General features: G+C 42.5%; 1 protein-coding gene across 2 annotated transcripts in view; it reads left to right on the top strand.

Annotated features, from left to right (window-relative positions):
• Positions 1-24,020, top strand: part of Arhgap18 (Rho GTPase activating protein 18) — a 210,875-nt gene that overhangs the window by 50,284 nt on the left and 136,571 nt on the right. The window contains exon 1 of one of the 2 annotated variants that reach the window (XM_075946895.1): positions 16,706-16,896. The exons of the other annotated variant lie outside the window; for it this stretch is intronic. Coding sequence (XP_075803010.1) covers positions 16,784-16,896 — 113 coding nt within the window. The 5' untranslated portion in view covers positions 16,706-16,783. Of the gene's footprint in view, positions 1-16,705; positions 16,897-24,020 lie in introns of those variants that run through there. 2 annotated transcript variants of the gene reach the window in all.

Here is a 24,020-nt window from a genome sequence, read left to right as displayed (position 1 = left end):
CACTGCTTGGCCTATTAGCTCAGGCTTCTTGTTAACTAACTCTTACTTCTTAAATTAACCCCTTTCTATTATTTTGTATTGCCACAGGTTGTGGCTTACTGGTAAGATTTTGTCTGGCATCTGTCTCCTTCGGCAACTGCAGGGCATCTCTCTGATTCTGCCTATTTTCTCTATATGTCTCTTCTAGCCTGGCTATATTCTGCTCTGCTATAGACCAAAGCAGCTTCTTTATCAAATTATCAAATGATAATAAAACATATTCACAGTATACAGATGGAAATTCCACATCAGGCACTAGGCATGCATGTGGTACACATAGATTCCTGCAGGCATAATACTCACACTCATAACATAGATAAACCCAAGGAAATAAAAATAGATGCCTTCTTGTTTCATAATGTGTAAGTGGGCACTGGATTTCCTTCTCAGGTGAAAGAGGATTGTATTAGTTGTGATCAATTCAGTAATGGCTTGTTCTTAACTTCAGGCTTCCAACATTTATCTAAATGGGGCAGAATTGTCCTATCGGAAATTTGAATATATTCCATTTCTCCATTGTGTCCTTAGGGTTATACTAAGGTGTCTGCCTGCTCTCTGGGGAAGCAGGGCACCTGAAGTCCTGTTTCGTTGACTAGATCTGTGGCATTTGGATTAGCAGCAATATCAACAAGTAACTGTATCCCTTGTATTACTTTGAAGATAGGGAGACAATGGGAACTTTCTGTCCTCAAAGAATGTAGAGTCTTTGAGCAGCCATTGGGGCGTGGTCTGCTTATGTGGCAGGTGAGGAAGACTTGAAAGATAAGTAACTTCAATATGGCATGGTAGTGGTGGGACAGAGGGATAGACATATTGAAAATTAATATAATAGAAACAAAATGATCATATATTGAAATGTTGATCAGATTTTTAGTGATTAGACCTTTCTAGAAGATGTCTGAAAGAGATCTAAGTTAATGCCTGGGTCTTCTGTGTGAGAGGACCAAAAACAAAACAAAACAAAAGCATTAACTTTAAGAACTACTAGGCTCTGATAGTTTTAGCCACACTTATTTAAAACACCTAAAAGAACAGTCTCAAGCAACTGCTACATAAGACAAGGAAGTATGCACTTCTCTACTATTGGCTGGAGGAGAGGAAGGACCAGCCCACTGGGGCGTGGTCTCTCAGCGGGTATTGGCTGGAGGAGCGGAAGGACCTCCCGCAACACTCTACAATGCTGACTTTGACCCAATGTGTTAGGAATATTGGACCTGGAATTTCCTCAGTGTAAAAATGGGTCACTTTGGGAAGAGTCCTACATTATAGAGTTGAAATTCATTATTAAAAAGGTCATACTGCTGGGCACAATGGCTCACCTATAAATCCAGTACTCATTAGGTAGAGGCAGGTAGATTGTTCCAAGTTTGAAGCTCATCTGGCCTATGTATCAAGTTCTAGAGTGCTGTATCCTATGTCCAGAAGACAACACCAGCTGGGACCTGCCTGGCTTGTTTGTCCTTGCTTGGAGGGAAGTGTGAGGATTAAGAAATGGCAGGAAGAGAAAGGAAAGATACAAACAAAAAGACAGAGACTTAGGATAGAGTTGGGAGGGCAACACACTAAACACAGAATCCACCCACATTTATTGTTCAAAAGCTTTATATACCCATATCCAGGCAAAAGGCCTTTTTACTAAAATGCAAGGAACAAAGTAATCACCTTCCCAAAGCATCAAGTAATCACACCGTAGGTCAAAACATCCTGTTAGTAGCCACACCCTGGCTCAAACTTTCTGTCAACAGCCTTGAAGGAGCAAGTGATGTAGGAGGTTCTTCTGTCTATGTGTTGTTTTCATTGGTTGAATACAGAAACTGCCTTGGCTTTTTGATAGGGCAGCACTTAGGTAGGCAGAGGAGACAGAACTGAATGCTGGGAGGAAGCAGGGTCAGAGAAAGCCACCATGGAGACACCAGGTTAGACATGCTAAATCTTTCCCGGTAATCTACGACCACGAGGTAAACACAGATTTAATAGAAATGGGTTGAATCCAGATGTGAGAGTTAGCCAATAAGAGGCTAGAACTAATGGACCAGGCAGTGTTTAAATGAATACAGTTTCTGTGTGATTATGTTGGGAGTTAACCTAGCCGGCCAGGACAAAAAGCAGGCCCGCGCTCATACAACAAGCAAGAATAGGCCTTAACTCTCTGACCTTTGGTGAAGGCAGAATGAATCCATATCTGTGGGCTCCCACACTAGGGCAGCCTGGGTTACATAGTGAGATCTTATTTACCCCATATCCTCCACACACATAAAAGTATTCCAGAGTAATCATAATACCTTTAAAAAGTAAGAAATTTAAGAAATGCTTATGTCTAATATTTCCTTGTTGGGAACATAGCACAAAGGTCTCTGAGCCCATAGATCTCCAAGGAGACCAGAAATATTAAGTGCTTAGGGCTGTCTTTCCAATATGAAAGATGTAAAAACCGGTTCTGCCATCCAGAAAAGTGGGAATTGGAAGTGATTAATATCCTGGTGATCTGTGTTATCTGTTGGGTCAGGCCATATAAAGCTCCTATAACTGGAACAGGAGGTGACTAGTAATCTGAATGACCCTTACAGGCAGGGGCTCCCTCAACTTTTACCACCAGGACCCAAGATACCTAATAGTCTAACTGACCCTTTTATTATTTATATAGCTGGAGGCTGCCCCAAGCTTCCATAACCAGGACCAGGAATTGCTAATAGCCCATATGACTTCTACACTAGCTATATGACTGAGACCAGGCCAGAGTCATAAACCCTTAGGCTAATACAGGTAGTCTATCTCTAGAAACCATCTTCTTGGAATAAATGACTTGTACCCTGAGTCAAATTTCAATGTAATTATGCTTCCTTGTGCACCAGGGACTATTATAGTCTAGTGTTTAAATTTGTTGAAAATAAACCACATGGCATCAGACTCCCCAAAGTCTTGAACCGAAGTTTTTTTTTCTTACTTCTTTGTGGTATGTCCCTGCCTGTCATGAACCACCTGCAGGGTCCCCCTCATTTCATTTCCAAAAGTAAGACTAATTTACTACAGAGAAAATATATGTAGTCCTTGTATGATTGTCTTGGATCTGTGGTATTTCCTTTATCAGATGTAATAAGCATGCAGGCATCTTGGTTACCTATTTCTCCAAAAGCCCTCAGAGTGTTTGGGATGCTGTAGCTGCTCTGGTTGCTTTCATACTCCAAGGTTTCATTAGTTACACAAAAGGATGCTCAAATCTTGCCCTGTTGCAAGAACTTCTGGGTTACTCTGCAAGGCAACAAGTCTTTAATATGAAGGAGGATATATAAATAAATCTAGAATTGGGGTTGCTGGGCTGGGAAGATAGCTGTCTGTAAAGTACTTGCTTTATAAGTATGACAACTAGGATTCAATGCCCAGAACCTATGTTAAAGACTTGCTAGCATGTGCTTGGTAATCCCAGCACTAGTGAGGTGAAGACAGGTAGATCCTCTGATCAACCTATTACATAGCCTAGTTGGTAAGTTCCAGGCCAATAAATGAGCCTGCTCTAATTTTTTAAAAAAGTGGTGGTAGAGGTGGATCCTGAGGAATAACACCCAAGGCTGCCCTTTGACCTCATTAAGTAGACATGTGAGCATATGCACATGTACACACACATACCCACACTCTACATGAGTAGGAGCTGCCATTTTGAAATGAATACATTGCCCTGAGGCCAGTTACTAGTTGTTTGTACAAGACAAAAGGAGTAACTACCCGTGTCTAACCTGCTCTTTGTGTTTATCACACAAAGGTTGACAGCTTGTTCCACTCCTGGCGTGACCTCCATTGTGTGTGCCTTCATCTCTTTTCTGTCATCTGTCTTCATAATCAGAACATTTAATTAGTATTTGTCAGTAACATGCCTCTTTCCTTGAGCGTCAGAACAGTACACAGAATTTTAAAATATTTATACATTATTGACCAAATACACAAATGTATTGGCAGTACTTATCTTTATTTGCATTTATAAAAAATGTAAAATACCTAGTAAAAGAATCAAATTTGCTGAAATTATCGTGCACGGTGGCTTACCTCCATAATGTCAGAACGCAGGGGTCAGTCACCACCATGAGTTTGTGGTCAAACTGAGAAAGAGCTAAGCTAGTCTGAGCTATAATGTGAGCTCTTGTCTCCACACCCCCAATGCCTGTCCCCCTAATGTTGGTTACATCTGTGTTTTAGCGATCCTGGGATGTTTCCTTTATTCACGTTCGCGCTTCTCAAATCGGAAGGCAGGATGTTGTTGGAATTCATAATATTATTGCCCATGCCATTCATTTACCTGTGATGTGCAAAATCATAGGCCTAGCAAAGGGGCCACCTTCAGATCGGGGAAGTAATCCCTACTAAATGCACCTTAAATGTCCCCATGATGCTTTGTAAGTAGGCTAGAGTAATGGAAAATCGAGATTTCTGGATCAAAGGAATTTCATTCCGGATTCTACCCTTCTCTCTTTGTGCATTCCTCCTTCAACCTGAGCCCCCATCTTTGAGAGGCAGTATGTGTGGGGGAATGAAAGACTGACGTGAAACAGCTGTCTTGTGGCGAGGTCAAGGACAAGAAGCCAGGGAGCGCCTGTCCTTTTTACCCCAGCTCATTTGCACCTCAGGACAGCCCTGCTCCGGTTTTTTAGGAATGCAGCTTTCCCACAGGCTCCCAAGCAGGAGCTCAGTGGCATCAAAAGCCTTCCAAGAGCCTTTGGCTTCAGACCCTCCTGGTCTGCTGCAGTTGAGCGCTCAGCAACTCCTGTCCTGCTTGCTTGCTTGAGCAGTGAGGGTAAGGACTTCGCACAATAACTTCATAACCGGAACATGCAGGGTGTCCTTTGGGGGAAGGATTTTACCTCTTGCCCTCATCCTGTAAACAAGGATGGCCTCTATTAAATGAGAGGAAAAGGAAGAGGATATTGTATCACCTGGCCTGCTAGTTTTGGGCCCAGATGTTTTCCTTGCTTCATTGTTCACAGATAATGCTTTCAGAGAGTAGAAACTAAAGGCTCAAAAACACCGCAGTCTCTGAATTAGTTCACACTTTTTTTTTTTTTTTTTTTTTTTGGTTTTTCGAGACAGGGTTTCTCTGTACCTTTGGTGCCTGTCCCGGAACTAGCTCTGTAGACCAGGCTGGCCTCGAACTCCCAGAGATCTGCCTGCCTCTGCCTCCCGAGTGCTGGGATTAAAGGCGTGTGCCACCACGGCCCGGCTAGTTCACACTTGAGTAAGAGAAGTCAAAACCTTGAGGATGGATTGGAAATTGAGGATAAATACTAAACATTCAAAGCTTGCTGTGAAACACTAGACTCCAAATGGTAGAACTACAAAGTTTGACCAAGTTAGACCCATGGGCAGGGCCAGGGGGTGTGGGAGGAGGGGGAGGGGAGGAGGTGGAGGACTGTGACTGTGAACTTTTTAAGACTTCTGGGTCCGAGTCTAGCCTGATCTTTTTGTTGTTGTTGTTAGTTTGTGTTTTTGTTTTTTCTAGACAGCATTTCTCTGTAGCTTTGGAGACTCTCCTGGAACCCACTTAGTAAACTAGGCTGACCTCACACTCACAGAGAATCACTTGTCTTTGCTTCCCAAGTGCTGGGATTAAAGGCATGCACCACCACTGCATGGTTTGTTGTTTTTAAAGGCACAGACTTTGCTATGTAACTGTAGAGCTCCAACTGACCCCAGTACTCACTATGTAGCCCAACATGCCTCGAACTCTCAAATGCTGAGATTACAGCCATGTGCCAGAATTATCATTTTCAGTTAGGAGATTTTATTTCCCCTTAGTATTTTCCAAGTAGGCTATAAAGTACCAAATAACAGGAAATAGATTTCTTTCAGTAATAAAATATCAAACCCAAATGAAGAAGATATTGGTACACGTTCAAGTTAGGTTTCTATCACAGTTTGGCTATGTTGATACCATTAGTCAGCGTGGATGTCAATCAGGCAACACAGGAGAGAAAATAGTTTGAAGGGCTTCTTGGGAACTTCACAGCTGCTCAGTAAGTTCACAACTCTTTAGCCTCAAAGCAAAAACAAAGAGTTTGAAACTGAATGTCTAAGGAGACGTCCCTAACAGAAGTTAAACATCCTTGAGAAATGAACAAATGCAACATTCAGTAAGGATGACACAGGAGCACACACACACACACACACACACACGCACGCACACACACACGCACACACACACACACTTTGGGCAAATGACCTTTACTCTCTTGGGCAAACTACTCCCTTGGGGACGAATGTCTAGAGATCTAAAACGTCAATCATCATTGTTTCAATGCATTTTCTTTACCTGTCACACAGGTTGTGCATAACCACATGTTTCCTGAGGCTTTCCCCCACGGGGTCATATCAGGGCAGTTCCTCTCACTGTGTGTTAGATGTCTGCATGGATCCGGACCTGTAAGTTTGTATAACTCTGTACATTCTTCCAGGTCTTGAAGATTCTTTCTCCATGATGTCCCTCTGCATCATCCTTGCCTTGAGTAGCCCAGGCTGGGAGGAGGAGACCAGGTTCCGGCAAGTCACTGCTGAAACAACACCCTAATGACCTGCCTTAACTACAGTGACCTTTTAGCTGATCTCTACCTTTGTCTTCTATCCCTGTGATTCCTAGCCAGGCGGCTGTCCTTCTTTGTAGGGATCTGATTATGTTTCTACCCTGCTTGTCCATTTTGGATTGTTTCCCACTGCTTCCAGAATATAAATACATAAGGCACTAGAAGTCCCTAATGGTCTGGTACAAGTTTATTTATTTTTATATTGACTCCTGCAGTCCTGCCTCCCCCTTTCCATGGCACACTCTTCCCAGAACGTTTTAGAAATTGACATATGGTAATCATGCATATTTATGGCATATAATATGATAATTTATACATGTATATAATGTGCAATGATTAAATCAGTGTGATTAGCATGTCCATTCCTTAGCATTTTTTTATGTTGAGAAACTTTGGATGCTTTCCTGGTTCTTTGTAAACTGTGACACGAATTACTGTGTCACCGTACGACATCCGATCTAGAACATCAGAACTACACTCACGTACCTCACAGCATGTTGGCCTTGCACCTAATCACATAAGCAGAGAGACCGGATCTGGATCGAGGCTGCCAGTGGTTGTCACCCTCTCGAAGGAAGCTGTGCTTTTCCACCCTGATTCTGTTCCCTGTTGCCATTGCTTTGTGTGTGTTTGCAAACATTTCTCTGGGCATGAAGGAGTAAGTGGTTAAGGCAGAAAGCTGGGAGCAGCTGAGTCATGCGCAGTTTTAGCTGTGTCCTCTTCCTTGGTACTTGAGTCCATCGTAAAATCATTTGCCTTTTATTTGACATATTCCCTCTCTTATTATTGAAATCTGCTTTTCGTTTTCAGATCTATCATCCAATGCTCAATAGTATAAACTGTTACACTGTAGCCCACCCTCACTGACAATAAATGACAGGGCTGGGTGGTATCTGGCTGATCAAGCCTCTCTGGAAGCGTATGTTAGAAGTCAACTAGTGTCTATGTAAGAGTAGGCAGCATGTGGCCTTAATGGAGACATGCGCTGTACCTGGAATGATTTTTTTTTTTCTTTTTTTAAGAGAGGCAGGCTTGCTCATTTCCTCAAAGCACTTCACAGGGGACATTGTTAGTGGGCAGGACTTGCTCTTGGATAGCAGGGGACTCTCAGATAGCTTCATTCTACGCCTCCCATTCACATTTGAGGGGGCAGAATTTTAGCTCCGGACTGAAACCTTTGAAAATGCCTTTTAAAGAAAATGTTTGATGGTGGAGGACTCCACTGCTTTTTTTTTTTTTTTTGATAGTCCTGTAATACATGTACGTTCCTGACAGACTGTCAGGAATAGGCTAAAGACAAACAAAAATCTAACTGTTCCTGTCGCTGGTTGCTTCACTGTGTGTGTGTGTGCATGCTTCTGAGTGATGTATTTATTTCATTCACCATGGCTTTGTTTTGATGATCTTTGCAAGGTTAAGACAAATTCTGCTCTTGCGCTAGCTAGCCAGGCTTTCAGTAGGGAGGATTCTGGGATGTGACTCATCTTTCTGACCAAATGCGTGATTCTACTGTGTTGATTTAAGCCCTTGATAACTTAGAGTTGCGTCTCTCAGAACATCACAGCATGAAGTTTAAATTCAAAGACTTGGAAGGTTAGATTCACCTTCTGGAACGATTTTTAAAACTGCGTCTGTTTAAGCAGAAGCCCTGCGTTCCCACACGTGTGTGTGAAGACTCCCAGATATTTCATCACACCAGGGCTCCCTATTTTTTCCATCGTTCACATCAGCTCTGATGGAAGCTGTGTGTTCTGATTGTCCACTGTGGTCCCGACTATTCTGTGTACATGTGAGAGGTATTGCCTCATGCTTGGAAGATAATGACCTCATGGGATTTTATTATGTTTGCTACTGTTTATTAATTCTTACCTGCATTTAATATTATAGTTTACATTTTTATTGAGAAAGGAACTATATTTATTAGAGACTTTTAAAGAAAACTACAGAGATGAAATACCAGGGAAATAGACTGATGGAAAATAGGTTTACTTTGTAGTGGAATTCACTTCTTTTTTTTTCTTGCTATTTGAATTATGGGCAACCTTAGAGTTCTCTGGAGATTTTGTTTTTTTTTCCCCTAGGAATAAGGGGGTAAGATAGGAGTTTAAAGAATAAAGTTATTTAAAAGTGATTAGTTGGGCTGGCAAGATGGCTTAGCAAGTAGGGGGAGTTGCCACCAAGCCTGATGATCTGTGGTTAATCCCTGGAGCCTATCTGGTAGGGGGGTTGTTCTCTGACTTTACACACATCCTGTGATCCATGCCCTTCCCCCCCCACACACAAAAAATAGTTGTTTAAACATAGATTCATGAAGGCTGTCATAAATTCTTACAGTAGATTCTTTTGACTGTGCTGAGGCAGCTCCTGAACTCGAGCTATTTAGGGGAAGTGTATTGGTAGTAGGAGGTGGAATTTTCCTGGTCTCCCAACCTTGGCTCTATAACCATTTGACCTGCTTCCCCTCCCTCCCCACCCCCTCAGTAGCTGCTTCTATAAAAAGAAGTAGCTTAGGCTGGATGTAGATACATTTTGGATAGCCTAAGCCCTATAATTTTGAGTCTCTCTTTAAAATTTCATAAGGCTTAGATTCTCTTGATTATAGCTGTGTTCTCAGAGCCTTGGCAACGACAAGAGGTCAGGAAATTATTAAACAGAATGATGGAAAATGCTTTTCTAGGTATTTTCAAAGGATATTTAAGGGGCACAAGCTGTGTAGGTACAAGGACATTTAAGGAGCTTTGTCTCCGCTAGAGTGAGAGTAGGCTTTTGGGGGAAATCCTTTGTAGTAATAAATCTCAGAAATAGTGGTTCTTGAAGCACCGTGAGAATCTGTGGAAACTTAGAAATCCCACTTCAAAACCAGGTCAATGGCCCATGTGTGTCCAAACAGGCCTCAGGTCTCCCACCCCAGGGTAGCTGTGAAGCCCAGCACGAAACTATAAGGTGACTTAAAAGTAATTCACTAGTTTTTCTGAAAATTCTTTCATGGAGAAAGAATGCAGGCAATGACACAAAGACAGAAATTTAAGAAAGAAAGCAAATTATATCAAAATTTTGCAGAAAGATTTTTTTCCCCCTGTGATTCGAGGTTACTATTGGTGGATTAGTCAACTTTTACAGATTCTTGGGAAATGAAAATCTTGAGAAAATACCAAATTGTTTCAAGGACTTAAAAGTATCTACCATATTTAAAAAACAGCTGTTTCTTCAAGGATTCTGTCTTCTCACACACACACACATACACACACACACACACACACAGAGAGAGAGTTAGAGAGAGAGAGAGAGACAGAGACAGAGACAGAAGGAGAGAGAGAGTCAAAACTGAGTCAGTTACCGCAAATTTTAAAAGAAAGCTTCTTTTTAATGTATAAGTGATCACTTTCATTTCAGTAGCCCTGACTTCTTCTGCACACCCTGATTCTCAGAGTGCTGTGTGACAGAGGAAGTTGCAAGTCACATGACTAACTCTGCTGGACTCAGATAGGCCTGACTTCGCATAGGCCTATCTGGGATCCTCCAAGAACCAGAGTGGAAGTCGTATCAGGGAAGTCAAGAAAGAATTTCTGCGGAGCAGAACAAACCTGCAGAAGGACTCTCAGATGTTTGTTCGTGAAGACACAGAGAGGCTGTTTTCACTTACACCAGCCCCAAAATTACATCCTATAAATCATGGGCTTCATAAACTGGTTTAGTACTTCAGCTGCCCACCTTGGTTGACAAGGCTGCTGGTCTTGTGAAACAACACTACATATACTGTATCTTTTGTTTTTAAAAAGATTATGGTTGTGCTGTGTTTTATTTTTGTTTGTTTGTTTTGTTTTGCTTTGTTTTTGGTTTTTTTGGTTTTCTGAGACAAGGTTTCTCTATATAACAGTCCTGGCTGTCCTGGAACTCACTCTGTAGATTAGGCTGGCCTTGAATTCACAGAGATCACCTGCCTTTGCTTCTTGAATGCTAGGATTAATTTTAATTATTGCATTTGTATGCCTCTATGTAGGTATGTACGCCTGAGTGCAGGTGCCTATAGAGAGAGTCCAGAGGCACCAAAACTGGAGTCCTAGGGCAGTTGTGACCAGCCCAGTGTGGGTGTTGGGAATTAAACTCAGTTCTTGTCTTCTTAAGCACAGATGCATCTCTCCAGCACCCATGTGTCATGTCTGTAGAAATGAAAAAAGTTACTTAGTTAGCTGAGCAGAAAGAATTGCTATTGAACAAGTTGAGCTCCCCTAGTTAAGTTCCTCACTGAGATTACTGTCGAGGGTGAAATTTTCTTTTCTCTTGAAAACTGAAGCTTGCCCACAAAGCACGAATATTTTTATACACACTCTAGAGAAGGGATACTAGGACGGTCCTGTTACATCTTTTGAAAAAAATATTTATTCTATTCTTATTTATGTAGATGTGTCTGTGTGCCACATGTGTGGGTAACTCCTGAGATAAGAAGAAGCATTGGATCCATTGCCTCAGGGCTCCCAGGTGGTAGTGAACCATCTGATGTAGGTGCTGGGAATGGTACTTGGGTCCTCTGGAAGAGTAACAAGTGTTCTTCGCTGCTGAGCCATCTCTCCAGCCCCTTCCTGTTGTTTCTGATGCCCTAATTTGAGAACTTAATGAGCAAGGCCCAAGCTGTGATAATGAGGATAATTACAAGGGCCCTGGGATAGTAGCTTTAGCCTTCAGTGTGGGTGTTTACAGAGAGTACTGCAACAGGATCGTGGGCTTGTAATGCCTTCACTAGGGAAAGAAAGAGGGGTGTGATGTTGACGTTTGAGGTGCCCCAGTGGTAAGTACAGTACATAGGATGTTTTTAATTCTAGCAGATTACTCCTCCAGTTCCAAAGACCTTCCTTAAATTCTAAGCTTCCCGGAAGTCTCACAACACAACTTCCTTCTAATGGCGGCAGTTTGTACAGTCATAGCAAGTTTTCTAGTCTTGCAAACAGTGTGGTTATTCTAGACGTTACCCTTTAACATCGGAACTGGCTTCATTTGGAAAGGGATACCACCCATTCTAAAACAAAAACAACAAAACAAAACAGTAAATGATTTTTATTCGTATTTTTTTCTAAGGCACAAATCAGCCCATCTTTTATTCTTTTTCTCTTTAATTTATTTTTACATTTTGGAGAGAAGGAGGAGGTGTGCACTTGGTATATAGGTGAGAGGGTAGCTTGTCAGAGTTCCTTCTCTCCTTCCACCATGTCAGGCCCCTGCCTTTACTGGCTGAGCCATCTTGTTGCTTCGCTCTTTTTCCCATATATATATATATGACTTCCCCAAGTTTATCTCAGTATTTTTTTCTGTCTGTCTGTCCCCTGCCCCACCCCCCACTTCTGTTTACAATGGAACCTAAAATCTACAGTGGTTTCTTCTGCGAGATAGAAGCACCCTTGGGCCATTTGTCATCGATTCCTAGCTAAGACTTTTGTATCTGAACAAATCTACAGCTGTAACTCCAGATCTTCCAAATTGTATCTCTATGCATAAACAAAACTTAGCTTTTCTAGTATGTGTAGCCCTAGACTGTTCCTCACTCATTCCTCATTCTTAGGTTGTATTTAAAACATAGCTCTCACTAAACTGAGAAAGAAAACTAAGGGCAAAGTTAGTCATGCGTTACACTTGGCATTGTTGGACAGTGTCTAGTTTCAACAGGACAAGTGAATTCACCTTGGAGCCCTACGACCTTGAACATGGCCAGTTCTGTTCTAAACAGAGGCCCTTTTCCAAGGCCCAGTGCTTAGCAAATCCTAATTGCCTATTGGCTTACAAACTTAATCTACCATTTCTGGACATTTTTTTTTCAAGAACAATGAAAGGGTGTTTCCAATGACCAGTGTATTTTGTTTCATTTCTATGGGCAGAAAACTTGTAGATAGGATTGTTTCTTAGAATGCCTTACAACCCTAGTCTTTTGAAGGAAGAAACAGTTTCAAAGTGCAAGAACATGCTGACCAGAATGTAAATCTCCAGCACACTGCATTTATTCTCTTTGCTTGAACATGATAGCTTTGTCCTGTGCTCCTTTCCTTGCTAGTCATCTACACGGCTCTTTCCATTTACAAAGGGTCAATACTGAGACTCAACAATCACACATATACACATTGGCTCATAGCCCTGCTTCTGCTACCTGCAAGCTAGATGTCACATTCCTCATGTCTAGAGTAGGTCTAATTCTAATATATCTCTCAGGGTTCCTATATGAGTAAATGAGAAACCATAGCATAAGTACACAAATATTAGAAAATACTACTTTTTAGCAATAAATTCTTTAACTATAAGGAAGGTGATTTTTTTCCTACCCTTAAATGTTTGCAAGAATCCCTAAATTAGCCTCCAGCTGCAACAGTTGCATATTATTCTGGGGATGACTCCTACATATTTTCTTCTGGAGGGACAGTTAAAATAACTTTGATAATGAGGGGGAAATGCTTGAAACTGTCCAGATAAAGGCAGACTCATCCCTTACGGACCCAGAGAGAATTAGTAACAAGTGACATTTCCGAGGAAGTCCATTTCAGCTCTGTAGACAGAATGCTTTTTAGCTGTAGTTCCCCTGCACAGAACTGGCCAGAATGGAAGCTTTCAAGAATTATTTACGATAAAGGCATGAGGAAACCTCAGCAAGGCAGCACTGAACCCTGCCTTCGTGTTAGTCTGCACTCCTCTAAATCTTAGCTTTATAACTTAGGTAAAAACAGTAAAATAAAATCGTAATTGATTATCTATTCAAGTTCTTGTTATAATGCATAACTATAAACTGGGTTCAGTGTAATCAGTTGAGAGATCATTATTTTCCACATGACTTCATGTCTGTATAGGTTTTACATCATCTTATAGAAGCGGATAATTTTCCATCACTTTCTGGCATCTCCTACACTTACTGATGGAGATTGATGGGGAGGAAAAATATTAATAAATGTGTTAATTCCAATGCAATTTTGGTGTCTTCCCAGGATAATTCTTACATTACCAAATAGGAGCCTGTGTCAAAGTATGAAAAGTTAGTCAACCTTCCCATACTAGTAGCACTGAACCCAAGAATTTTCGAAATGAGTCTCGAACATGCTTGTCAAATTGTCAAACACTTCAGTACTATCGCCAGCCTATTTTTAACAACGTCTCGGAGTGCAAAAATTACAACGTTCTTCCCCTTTCTGTGACTTGTAGTGCACCACATCTGAAGAGGATGAATGAGATGCATGTTTCAACTGTCTTGATGGTTTTAATTACTTTCTAAGATGACTCATAACAGGAAGAGTTTGAAATGAGCGCACTTGGAATATTAACGTTTTCAAGGACATGCAAAGTTTGAAATAGGAGACACTAAAAGTGTGTGTTTATTCTATTTTATTTTTTATGAAGATGATGTAGAGATAATGTCATTATCATATTTTTTATGCATGCTGATAGAGCACCAGAAATGAACTATGAATGTTGGTAGATTAAAGTTATGGAAAAACATCCTTTCATTAGTCCATGTTGGTGGTTGGGTTTACTTCCGTGATGACATAGTAAAATTTGGAAACTATTTTTAACTCACTTGAGCTTAAGTCTGAAGCTGTGTACACCAGTCCTACTTGCTGTCTGTCTGTGACAGGCATTTCCTCAGACCAGTAGCAAAACAACTGGAAAGAAATACAGAGAAGCCTGAAGGATTTCCATATAATGAGTAGGATTCAAAATTTATATATAATGCTTTAGAATTCAATTCGGATCACAGTCAATTTTTTGCCTGGACAGAAATATTATTTGGACTTGTGAAATGGTTACCTATTAACCTATGCATTATGATTAATTTATTAAATAAGTGACGATGCTATAAATAGGTAGAGATATGACTTAATTATTGTTTTGGTTCCTAGTGGACAAATATCCGTCATTATCAATTGACTCATGAGAGTTGGCAGTGTCCTCTGCGTGACACCCAGAGACTGAGGAGTTAGTAAAGGAAGGAGGGCAGGATAGAAGAGAAATGAGGATGATATGGAGGAGGACCAGGGAAGAGAAGGGAGGGAGGGGATGAAGCAGAGTAGAGGGAAGAAGAAGAGAGTTTCCAAAACTCAGAGTAGCTACCTTTAAACAAGATGGTGTGATGTAGAAACCCTTTTCCATTTTCCATACAAGGTTATTTAAAATACAGAAGCACCCGCTCTAATACACTTACCCTCTGTTCGTTCCTTCCTTCCTTCCCTTCTTCTTCTTCTTCTTCTTCTTCTTCTTCTTCTTCTTCTTCTTCTTCTTCTTCTTCTTCTTCTTCTTCTTCTTCTTCCTCTTCTTCTTCTTATCTACTTACTTTTTAAAAATTTTACCTGAACTGGAAAACTCCTCAGTGGTGCTAGTATGGGCGCAGCAGCCATTCGTCTGACCAATTTTAATTCCAGATTAATACTGAAGAACCAACCATTCAGAGTCCCTTAATTCTTCCTCTGTCTAACATTGATTTTAAAGCCTGGGATATGGAAAAATGAGAGGTCAGATGCAGAGGGAAGAGACAGGAAGACAGTGTGACCTGAGGGAAGAAGTGCCTGTGAGTGAGGTGAAAGCCTCACTTAGGGTAGGAAGTGAGAGTGGCTACAGGTCAGAGAACTGTCTGCTTGGGTACTAGGGAGTCAGGTGTGTACCTAGTGACATTATCCGAGCACACACACAAACTTATGCATACACACACACAGACATACACATACACACACAGATATCCACACAGACATACACATGCACAGACATACACGTACACACACAGACATACACACACATACACACAGACATACACATACACACACAGATATACACGTACACACACAGATATACACGTACACACATAGACATACACATACACACAGACATACACATAGATACACACAGACATACACATACACACAGACATACACACACACAGACATACACACACAAACACATACACACAGACATACACACACAGACATACACATACACACAGACAAACACAGCCATTGATATACACATACACAGAGACATACACATACACACACAGAGACATACACATACACACAGAGACATACACATACACACACAGACATACACATACACACAGACATACACATACACACAGACATACACACACAGAAATACACATACACACAGACATACACATACACACAGACATACACACACACAGACATACACACACACAGACATACACACAGAGACATACACATACACATAGACATACACATACACACACAAACACATACACACACAGACATACACACACACAGACATACACACAGAGACATACACAGACATACACACACAGACATACACACACAGACATACACACACAGACATACACACACAAACACATACACACAGACATACTCAGACATACACACACAGACATACACACACAGACATACACACACAAACACATACACACAGACATACACACACAGACATACACATACACACAGACATACACACACAGAGACATACACATATGCATACACCCACAGAGCTGGAAAGCAATAGAATCTCAGCAAATGTTGGAACTTCTTTTATTTTGAGCAATACCTCTTAACAGACAAGTCATTAGATAGACTTTTTTTTTTCAATCTCCTACACAATGTTTTGATAAAACAAGAGGTTTGTTTGACATTCCAGGGTACACAGTAACACAATATTTTAAATGTGGTAGCAAAGTCTTTCTCGTGATGGCCAGATGGCACTTGGATGTTTGACTGTGCTCCTTGGTTTTGCCATGGTGAATGTTGACGCCTTGCCTGAAGGGGTTAAGGAATGCCTTACTCGAGTTACATGAAGTAGCAGAAACTATCAGATGGAAACAGGAATGGGGAAGGGGAAAAAGGCGCTGCCCTAGTCCACGGTTTCCTAACTCGCTAGGCTTGCATTGTCAGCTAGCTGTCTTCCTTTGGGGACATGGAGCACCACGCAGCACCCAGGCCCCCTTAACTGCTGCTGCTGACTAGCACGGCCGGTTTAAACAAAGCGGTGAGTCACACACAGCCTGTAGCTGCAGGGCCAGGAAGCCCTGCTGGAGAGGCCACTCCCCTCTCCCCGTGAATCGCTGGCCCGGACAGGGGAGGGGCTGGCCCTTTGCTAATGAGCAAGTTGCCAAGGCGAGACAGGAACTTCATTCCTCTCTGTGTCAGGATCCCAGAAATTATGCCCCTTCTCTCATCATGAACTGGCTCTCGAGTTCCTCGGGAGTTGTGCTAACTGCTTACCACCCCAGCGGCAAGGACCAGGTCGTCGGGGAGAGCTATGGGAAGGGAGGCGACGAAGCCACCTCCAGGTAAGGAGACCAACAAAAAACCCCTACCTGCCCCAGGAACAAAGTGACAGGGAAGTTGTCATGAGGCAAGAGAATCACCTCTGCACTGGAAGCCTGACCTCAGGCTGCACCATAGACGTGTGGTTTCTTCCCTGTATCCGATTCACCCGGCGAATGCAAGAGCCTTTCGATTACCAGTGGTGGATGGGGGGGTGGGGGGGATGTGGCTCTGTGGCTCTCTCCCAGTAGCTTAGCAGGTGCATGTGCAAACGCTAACTGATCAAATGACTGTATCGGAAACACTCTCTGTGAGATGGAATTCTTGAATGGGCTCAAAAACTCCGCTGGAACTGTTAGCTGGGAAAGTCTGCCAAGAAGCAGGGAGGCTGGTCACTCTACTAGCTGTTTTGAGAGTGGCACCCTCCGCCCCGCGCTGAAAGCAGACCTCTTAGGCAAAATGCCCAGGCTGCTGGCCTGTGGCAGTGCTGTTCCCGTTCTTCGGTGTACTACTCCCGCAGCCCAACACACCCCTCCAGAAGGGATTTCAAAAGGGAGTTTTTTTTTTTTTTTTTTTTGTCAGCAGGCAGCACTCACACTGCTGCTAGAGGGAGTGTGGTTAATGTTAAATCACTTTATAGGCAGACAGGGCAAATGTTCTATAGACCATGGAGGCGCAGAGAGTCATCTTCTGTGTACTTTGTTCTGTTTTTCAAGGTTGGTTTCCCCCCTCTTCCTTTCTCTCCGTAGTGACCTTCTCCCTAGCTGAAACTTTCAATCTCCAGTCTTAGATATACATTACAAATATTGGCCTGGAAGATTGCCAAACAACAGCAACAAAAAATTAGTTGTTAGTAGGTCTAATTCCATCGTGATGCTAAAAGTGATAATGAAAACTTCATTGTTCTTGGGTGACTTAACGCCCGGGACTTACACTGAAAGAATACCTCCTTTCATTGGCTTTTCAAATCCCAAAACGTGGGGACGTGGGAAAATCAAAGGAACAGCTGTAACATTCTGGGTGAGATCTTGGCTCAAGAACTTGGCTCCTCACGTGTTGCCCATTGTATCGAGGCCATTGAATGAACTCCTTTTCAAACTTGGGAGGGAATGGTAGCTTTTGTGAAAAACATGTGTTACTGTTTTGCTTTCTGTTGTCTTTGAGGATTATCAATGGTTTCCATCCATGCTTTTGAACAGCAGTAAAATATTCACCTTCTAGCTGTAAGCAGCCGGGGACAGCAAACTGGTAACTGCCCTGGTTTGGCTTCCACATGGCAGTCAAAATAGCCAGAGCTAGGCAAGCTTGCCTGTTCAATTGTCATTGGCTTCAGGCTGGGTGGTCCTGAGGCCTGGAGGTCTGGCTTGTGGTTGTGAGAGTTAATGAACCACTCCCCAGCCCCCCCCCCCTCCGCACTCCTGGTGGGTGTGTCCAAACCACTCATCCCATTGTTCAGACTCCAACCCAGGGGAATTCCTTCAGTTGTAGCAAAGTTTGCTGCTCTGAACTTTTGCTTGAGACTGCATATATTCCCTGGACACTCTTTCCTGATATCTGCAATTGTGTAGCTTGTTGTGGGTGGTTTAGACTTGAACAGTTGAAAAAATAAACAAGGAGGAATGGATTGTTTTCAGCTCCCGTGGAAGCAGAACTAACGTGGGCCGAGGAGCAGGGTGGACAGTATCCCATGCAGCATGTGTTTGTGTGGGGGACATGTCCCTAGGATGGCTCCAGGTGGCCTTTCTGCTGACTGCCACACTGCTTACCCACCCTGTCCTGGGATTTGGTTTTCATGAAGGACAGTTACTGACGCTGGGGAGACACTATGGAAAACTGGTTTGAGGCAGAAAGGAGGGAAGAGGGGGGGTCAGTCCTCATTAATTTTTACCCTTGAACATAGGGTAATTTCTCAGCTAAGTAGAATGTAACTTTGGGAGATACCTTGTTTAGCCTCGAAGGGGTTAAGATATTAGACTTGGCATGGAGTAAGGTTTGGTAGAAGGAGAGGAACTTGAAGGGTGAAATGGGTCAGTAGTAACTACCTAAGGATGGTGGTAATGGTCAGAACTGACTACGGTGTTGGCTATGGGTGGTTTGGTTGACTGGTAGTGTAAGCATTAGGAAGGTGCTTGCTCCAAGATTTCAGTGATGGTTGATGCCTATTTTGTAAATAAAGCCAAAGTAAAACTCATATACAGAGGCATATACAGATCCTGCATGTCCTCATATCTGTTTAAAATGAGTTGGAGGTAGCTCAAAATTCTGATCATGCTAATCAAAAGACTCCATTTAGTCTAAATAATATCTACGTTGAAGAGCTTTTTAATCAAACAAATGGTTCGATATGATTAGCTTACATACACACAACTAAAAACATAAAGTGTTATGTTTATGATTTCTTTTCTTTTCTTTTTTTTGGTTTTTCAAGACATGGTTTCTCTGTGTAACAGTCCTGGCTGTCCTGGAACTCGCTTCATAGACCATGCTGGCCTCAAACTCACTGAGATCAGCCTGCAAATGCCTCCTAAGTGCCGGGATTAAAGGCATATGCCAAATCTTTCTTTATTCCTGTTCTGGTTTTAGGAAAATTTAGGGTGTTGAGAAATTAACAATTTTTCTGTTTTTTTTTTTTTTTTTGTTTTTGATACAGGGTTTCTCTGTAGCTTTGGAGCCTGTCCTTGAACAAGCTCTTGTAGACCAGCTGACCTCAATCTCACAGAGATCCACCTGCCTCTGCCTCCCCACCAGAGTGCTGGGATTAAAGGCGTGTGCCACCACCGCCCAGCTTGATAAAGTAACATTTTTTAAGTAGTCTGATATCCCTAAATTCCTTGTATTCCATTATCTTTCTTTATCAGAATGCACATCCAACTCCCAGATTGAGGATTTCCTCCTACTCCTGGTTGGGGCTTCCCAATTATAGAATCTGTGTGTGTGTGTGTGTGTGTGTATGTGTGTGTGTGTGTTTGATTGGTTTTGTTTTGGGGTGTGTGTGTGTGTGTTCTTTTTTGGTTGTTTTTTTGAGATAGGGTTTCTTTCTCTTTGTAGCCCTAGTTCTCCTTGAACTCAGAGATCTCACTGCTTCTGCCTCCCAAGTTCTGGGATGAAAGGCGTGCACTACCACGTCCAGCTAGGATTCTGTTTTCTGTTTTCGTATTTTCTTTTTTGTAATGTTTTTTCCTCAAGCTACTGGGACTTGAAAGAGCATGTTAACATTAGTTTTCTGGCTGACTGTATACAAATGTTTCTAAAGGAAACCACTTTTTATGGGCAGCTATATTTACAAGACTTTATTTACTTACTTGTTTTCCAGGCAGGCCTCTCAGTATTTGCTGTAGGAAAAGCAATTTTTCAACAAAACTGTTTCTCATGATTTTAGCATCGTTTTAAGGGGGAAGAGAAAGTCCTGTTATGATTGCTTTATATGTTTCTGCTTTTGTTATTTTAATGTTAATGTCAAATGATATCTTTTGTCTTATTGGAAACTCTAACTCTTTCAAAAAATTAATAGTTTAAAATAGGTTGAAAGAATGAGATCTTTGTGTCTGCCTTGAACAAGTGTGATGTTCTTTATATAAGGGATACCAAAAACCTGAAACCCAAGGCTGGGAGACCAACAAGGCTTGATTCACACTCCAACTGACTCCCCTAGTCATTAACAGCGTGTGCCACCAAGAGTTCATTAAGTCTCAGCTGCAAGCTGGATGTCACAAGCATACTTGCTGGATCGATGACGTTAGATAATCCACGCAAAGCCCACGGGGCAGTGTTTGACTCCAAGCCAGCCTGCTGCTTCCCTTAACACTCTAAGCCATGTAGAATAGTCTTCCTCCATTTAACATCGTGCTTGGGAATCTCATTTTGTCATGGGTTAAGCAATAGATGCATGGTCACCATGCTTAGTTAAGAAGCTAGGCGTGGTAGCACAGTTCTACGATCCTGGCATTTGGGAGGGAGGGAGAATCAGGAATTCAAGCTGGCCTTGTCTAGTTAGAAAGTTCGAGATCAACCTGGGTCATGTGATGCCATGACTCAAACTACCCACTACCACAACAGTCAGAACAAATAAACAAATAAAATGGCTTATGGGAAACTGGCATGGTTGGTGTGTACCTATAATATTGCAGCATACAGGATGAACCAGGAAGATGCAGATTTCAAAGCCATTTTCAGCTATATAGCAAAACTTAAGTCTAATCTATAAGACCACTTTTCTCACTCACACTCTTCCCATTCCAGGTAAAAGAAAAAAAAATTAGAAAATGAAGAGAAGCGTATATCTTTCCGTCTTTTGAAATTTGAATGTCCTTGGAAATGTGTTTTTGTTCCATAGCAGGGGACAGCTGCGCAGGCAGCAGGGCACCGAGATCCATAAACATTGGCGGAATGTGGGTGGGTCTTTTTTTGGCAGCCCCACTCTCTCCTGTCTTCATCCCGCCCTCTTCCACCTTAAGGACCTTTGCCCAGGAGCATGCCAAGCAGAAAGCACTGTCACTTTTATGTCCCCATTGCAGCTCTAAACATGTTCAAGTCTCATCATTGCTTTGTTCTGTAAGCCCAGCCAGCCAGCCAGCCACTCAGTTACTCCAAATACAATCTGAGCTGTCACTGAGAGTCAGACGAATTGTCCTTTTGCTGGTGTTTCATGGAGAATGTGAGCCCTTTTATCGCTTTTTCTCACTGTGCTAAGGACCTGAGAAAAGAGAGCAAGCACTGTCCTTGACTTCCAGTTAGAGACTTTAACCCATAAGCCCCGTGGATTTAGACAGCATGGCACCACGAGCATGTGGTATAGGAGGCAGCCGGGAAGCAGCAAGACAGATAAAGGTCTGGGTTGAGGTACACTTGCCCAAGACATACCCCAGGGGGCTTATTATTACTATTAGGCCTCACTTGCAGAAGTACTTTATCACCTCCCCAAATAGTGCCGCCAGTTGGGATCAGGGTTTCCACACATGAGCCCATGGAAGACATTTCCTATTCAACGTTTCTCGAAAAGAATGTAGAGAGAGGTATCCGGATGTAGACAGTAATCCCCCGAGCTTGATGGTCAAGATTAACAGGTATCTGAGAGCAAGGGCTGAAGGCAGAGGGGTTAAGAGGCGTAGGAGCCTTAAGCCTAGAGGAGGCCCTGGAGCAGATGACAGAGGAGCAAGGAGCCCTCCCTGGCTAGAGGGCTGGGGAGAGAAGGAAGCTAAAGTAGATAATGGCTGCAGAGAACATTTGGGCTTTTTGATTATACTTTTTAAAAAAAAAGATGGGGCAACATAGAGAGGAGAGGGTTTTGAGGAGAGTAAGAACACAGAGGAGACTTCTACTTTAAAAGGTCCCTCTGGAATAGGAGGTTGATTACAAACCACAGAACCAGAAACCATCAGGAGGTGAAGGTGACTGTGGCCTGGGTCAAGGTCTTAGTCATTGCAGTAATGGAGGGAGTGGGTCGTGAACTCCCTGAGGAAGAGTCTGCAGAATTTCCTGATGCCTGGTGTGTGAGCAAAGGTGAACAAAGGTTGTCGCAGAAATATGGGCCTAAATTCTTACAAGGATAGAGTTGCCCCTGCTTTAGATGGGGCAACTTCCCACCGTGTTTAAGGGGGCTGTACTGGGAAGATCCAGAAACCAGCCTTGAATGTAAGTTCTAAGAAAAAAGACATTGCTTTGCTTGATGAGGTTAGCATTTCGTTTCTCTCTCACAGTGCTGGGGATTGAGCTCAGGGACTTGTACACATCAGGCAAGCAAGCGCTCTACCACTGAGCGATACATCCAGTCCAGGGCCATCATTTTTATGTGACTCCCTATGGTATTTAAAAATCTAATTGCTGTGCAATTAGTAATTCCTTCCAAATTTGTATGTCATCTGAGGCTTTCATTATTTTGTAAAAGGAAACTTGCTAATAAGTTTTTAGATTGATCTTACTTTTGTTGGATTTAGTGAGGAAATACATTTTTTGTTTGTTTTTTAAGACAGGGCTTTCTTTTTTAAGACAGGACAGCCCTAGCTGTTCTGAAACTAGCTCTGTAGACCAGGCTGATATTGAACTCATAGAGATCCACCTGACTGCCTCTAGCATGCTGGGATTAAAGGCGTGCATCACCAATGCCTGGCAAGGAAAGAAAATGCATTCTTTGTACCTATCCATGTGGCTGATTGTTTTTTTAATCTTGCCCTGAATTTAATGACATAAAGACTTTAAGACTTGATGTCTTTGATCTGTAGTGCAAAAGCCCTCCCCATAATTTCTTCTTGAGCTGTTAAGATGCGCACACACAAACTCTCTCTCTCTCTCTCTCTCTCTCTCTCTCTCTCTCTCTTTAAGATTATTTATTTATTTTGTATACAGTGTTCTGCTTGCATGTATGCCTGCCCCGCCAGAAGAGGGCACCAGATTTCATTATAGTTGGTTGTGAGCCACCATGTGGTTGCTGGGAATTGAACTCAGGACCTTTGGAAGAGCAGCTAGTGCTCTTAACCTCTGAAGCACCTCACCAGCCCCAAAATGCACACTCCTGACTGGGTAGCTCTTACTCTCATTTAAGCAGCAAAACATTGTTTTTTTCATTGACCACATCTTAAAAATGTGTGTGTCAGTGGGGGTGGGGGTAGAGGGAATTGTTTAAAGTTATCTTCATGGAACTTGCTGTTAAATTTCTGGTTTTCAAATATAAGGGTTCAGTGATCACATTCTGTATCCCCACCCCACCCCCGATGAAGCATCCCTTGTTATTCCTATACTCTGCTTCCTCCTCTTACTGTGCCACAGCCCTGTCATCTCCTGCCCCCTCTCAGTGGGGCTCGCTCTTGCTCTCATGGACAGCCTTATTATTGTGATTTATTTAGGGTGTGCTGTGTATGTATGTATATATGTGGCGGACCGTGTGTGCTGCATCCTGTGTGTGGCGGGCAGAGGACATCTTGAGGGAGTGGTGCTCTCTCTTACCACCTAGATTCCAGGATCAAACTCAGGTGACCAGGCTTGGTGGCATGGCTCTTACCTGCTGACCCATCTCACCAGCCCTCATTATTCTTTTTACATGTCAAGTTCTCTTACTGTTGGTTCTATTATGTGTTGAAGCAAAATGGCCTCAACAGTTGCTTGTTTAACATGATGCATGGGCCTGAGGATAGGCTGCACAGCTGCTGGACTT

This window comes from Microtus pennsylvanicus, chromosome 1 (assembly GCF_037038515.1).
Source record: "Microtus pennsylvanicus isolate mMicPen1 chromosome 1, mMicPen1.hap1, whole genome shotgun sequence".
NCBI classification, from domain to species: domain Eukaryota; kingdom Metazoa; phylum Chordata; class Mammalia; order Rodentia; family Cricetidae; genus Microtus; species Microtus pennsylvanicus.
Note: the sequence above shows the minus strand (reverse complement) of the source record. Positions and strands in the feature narration are given on the sequence as shown.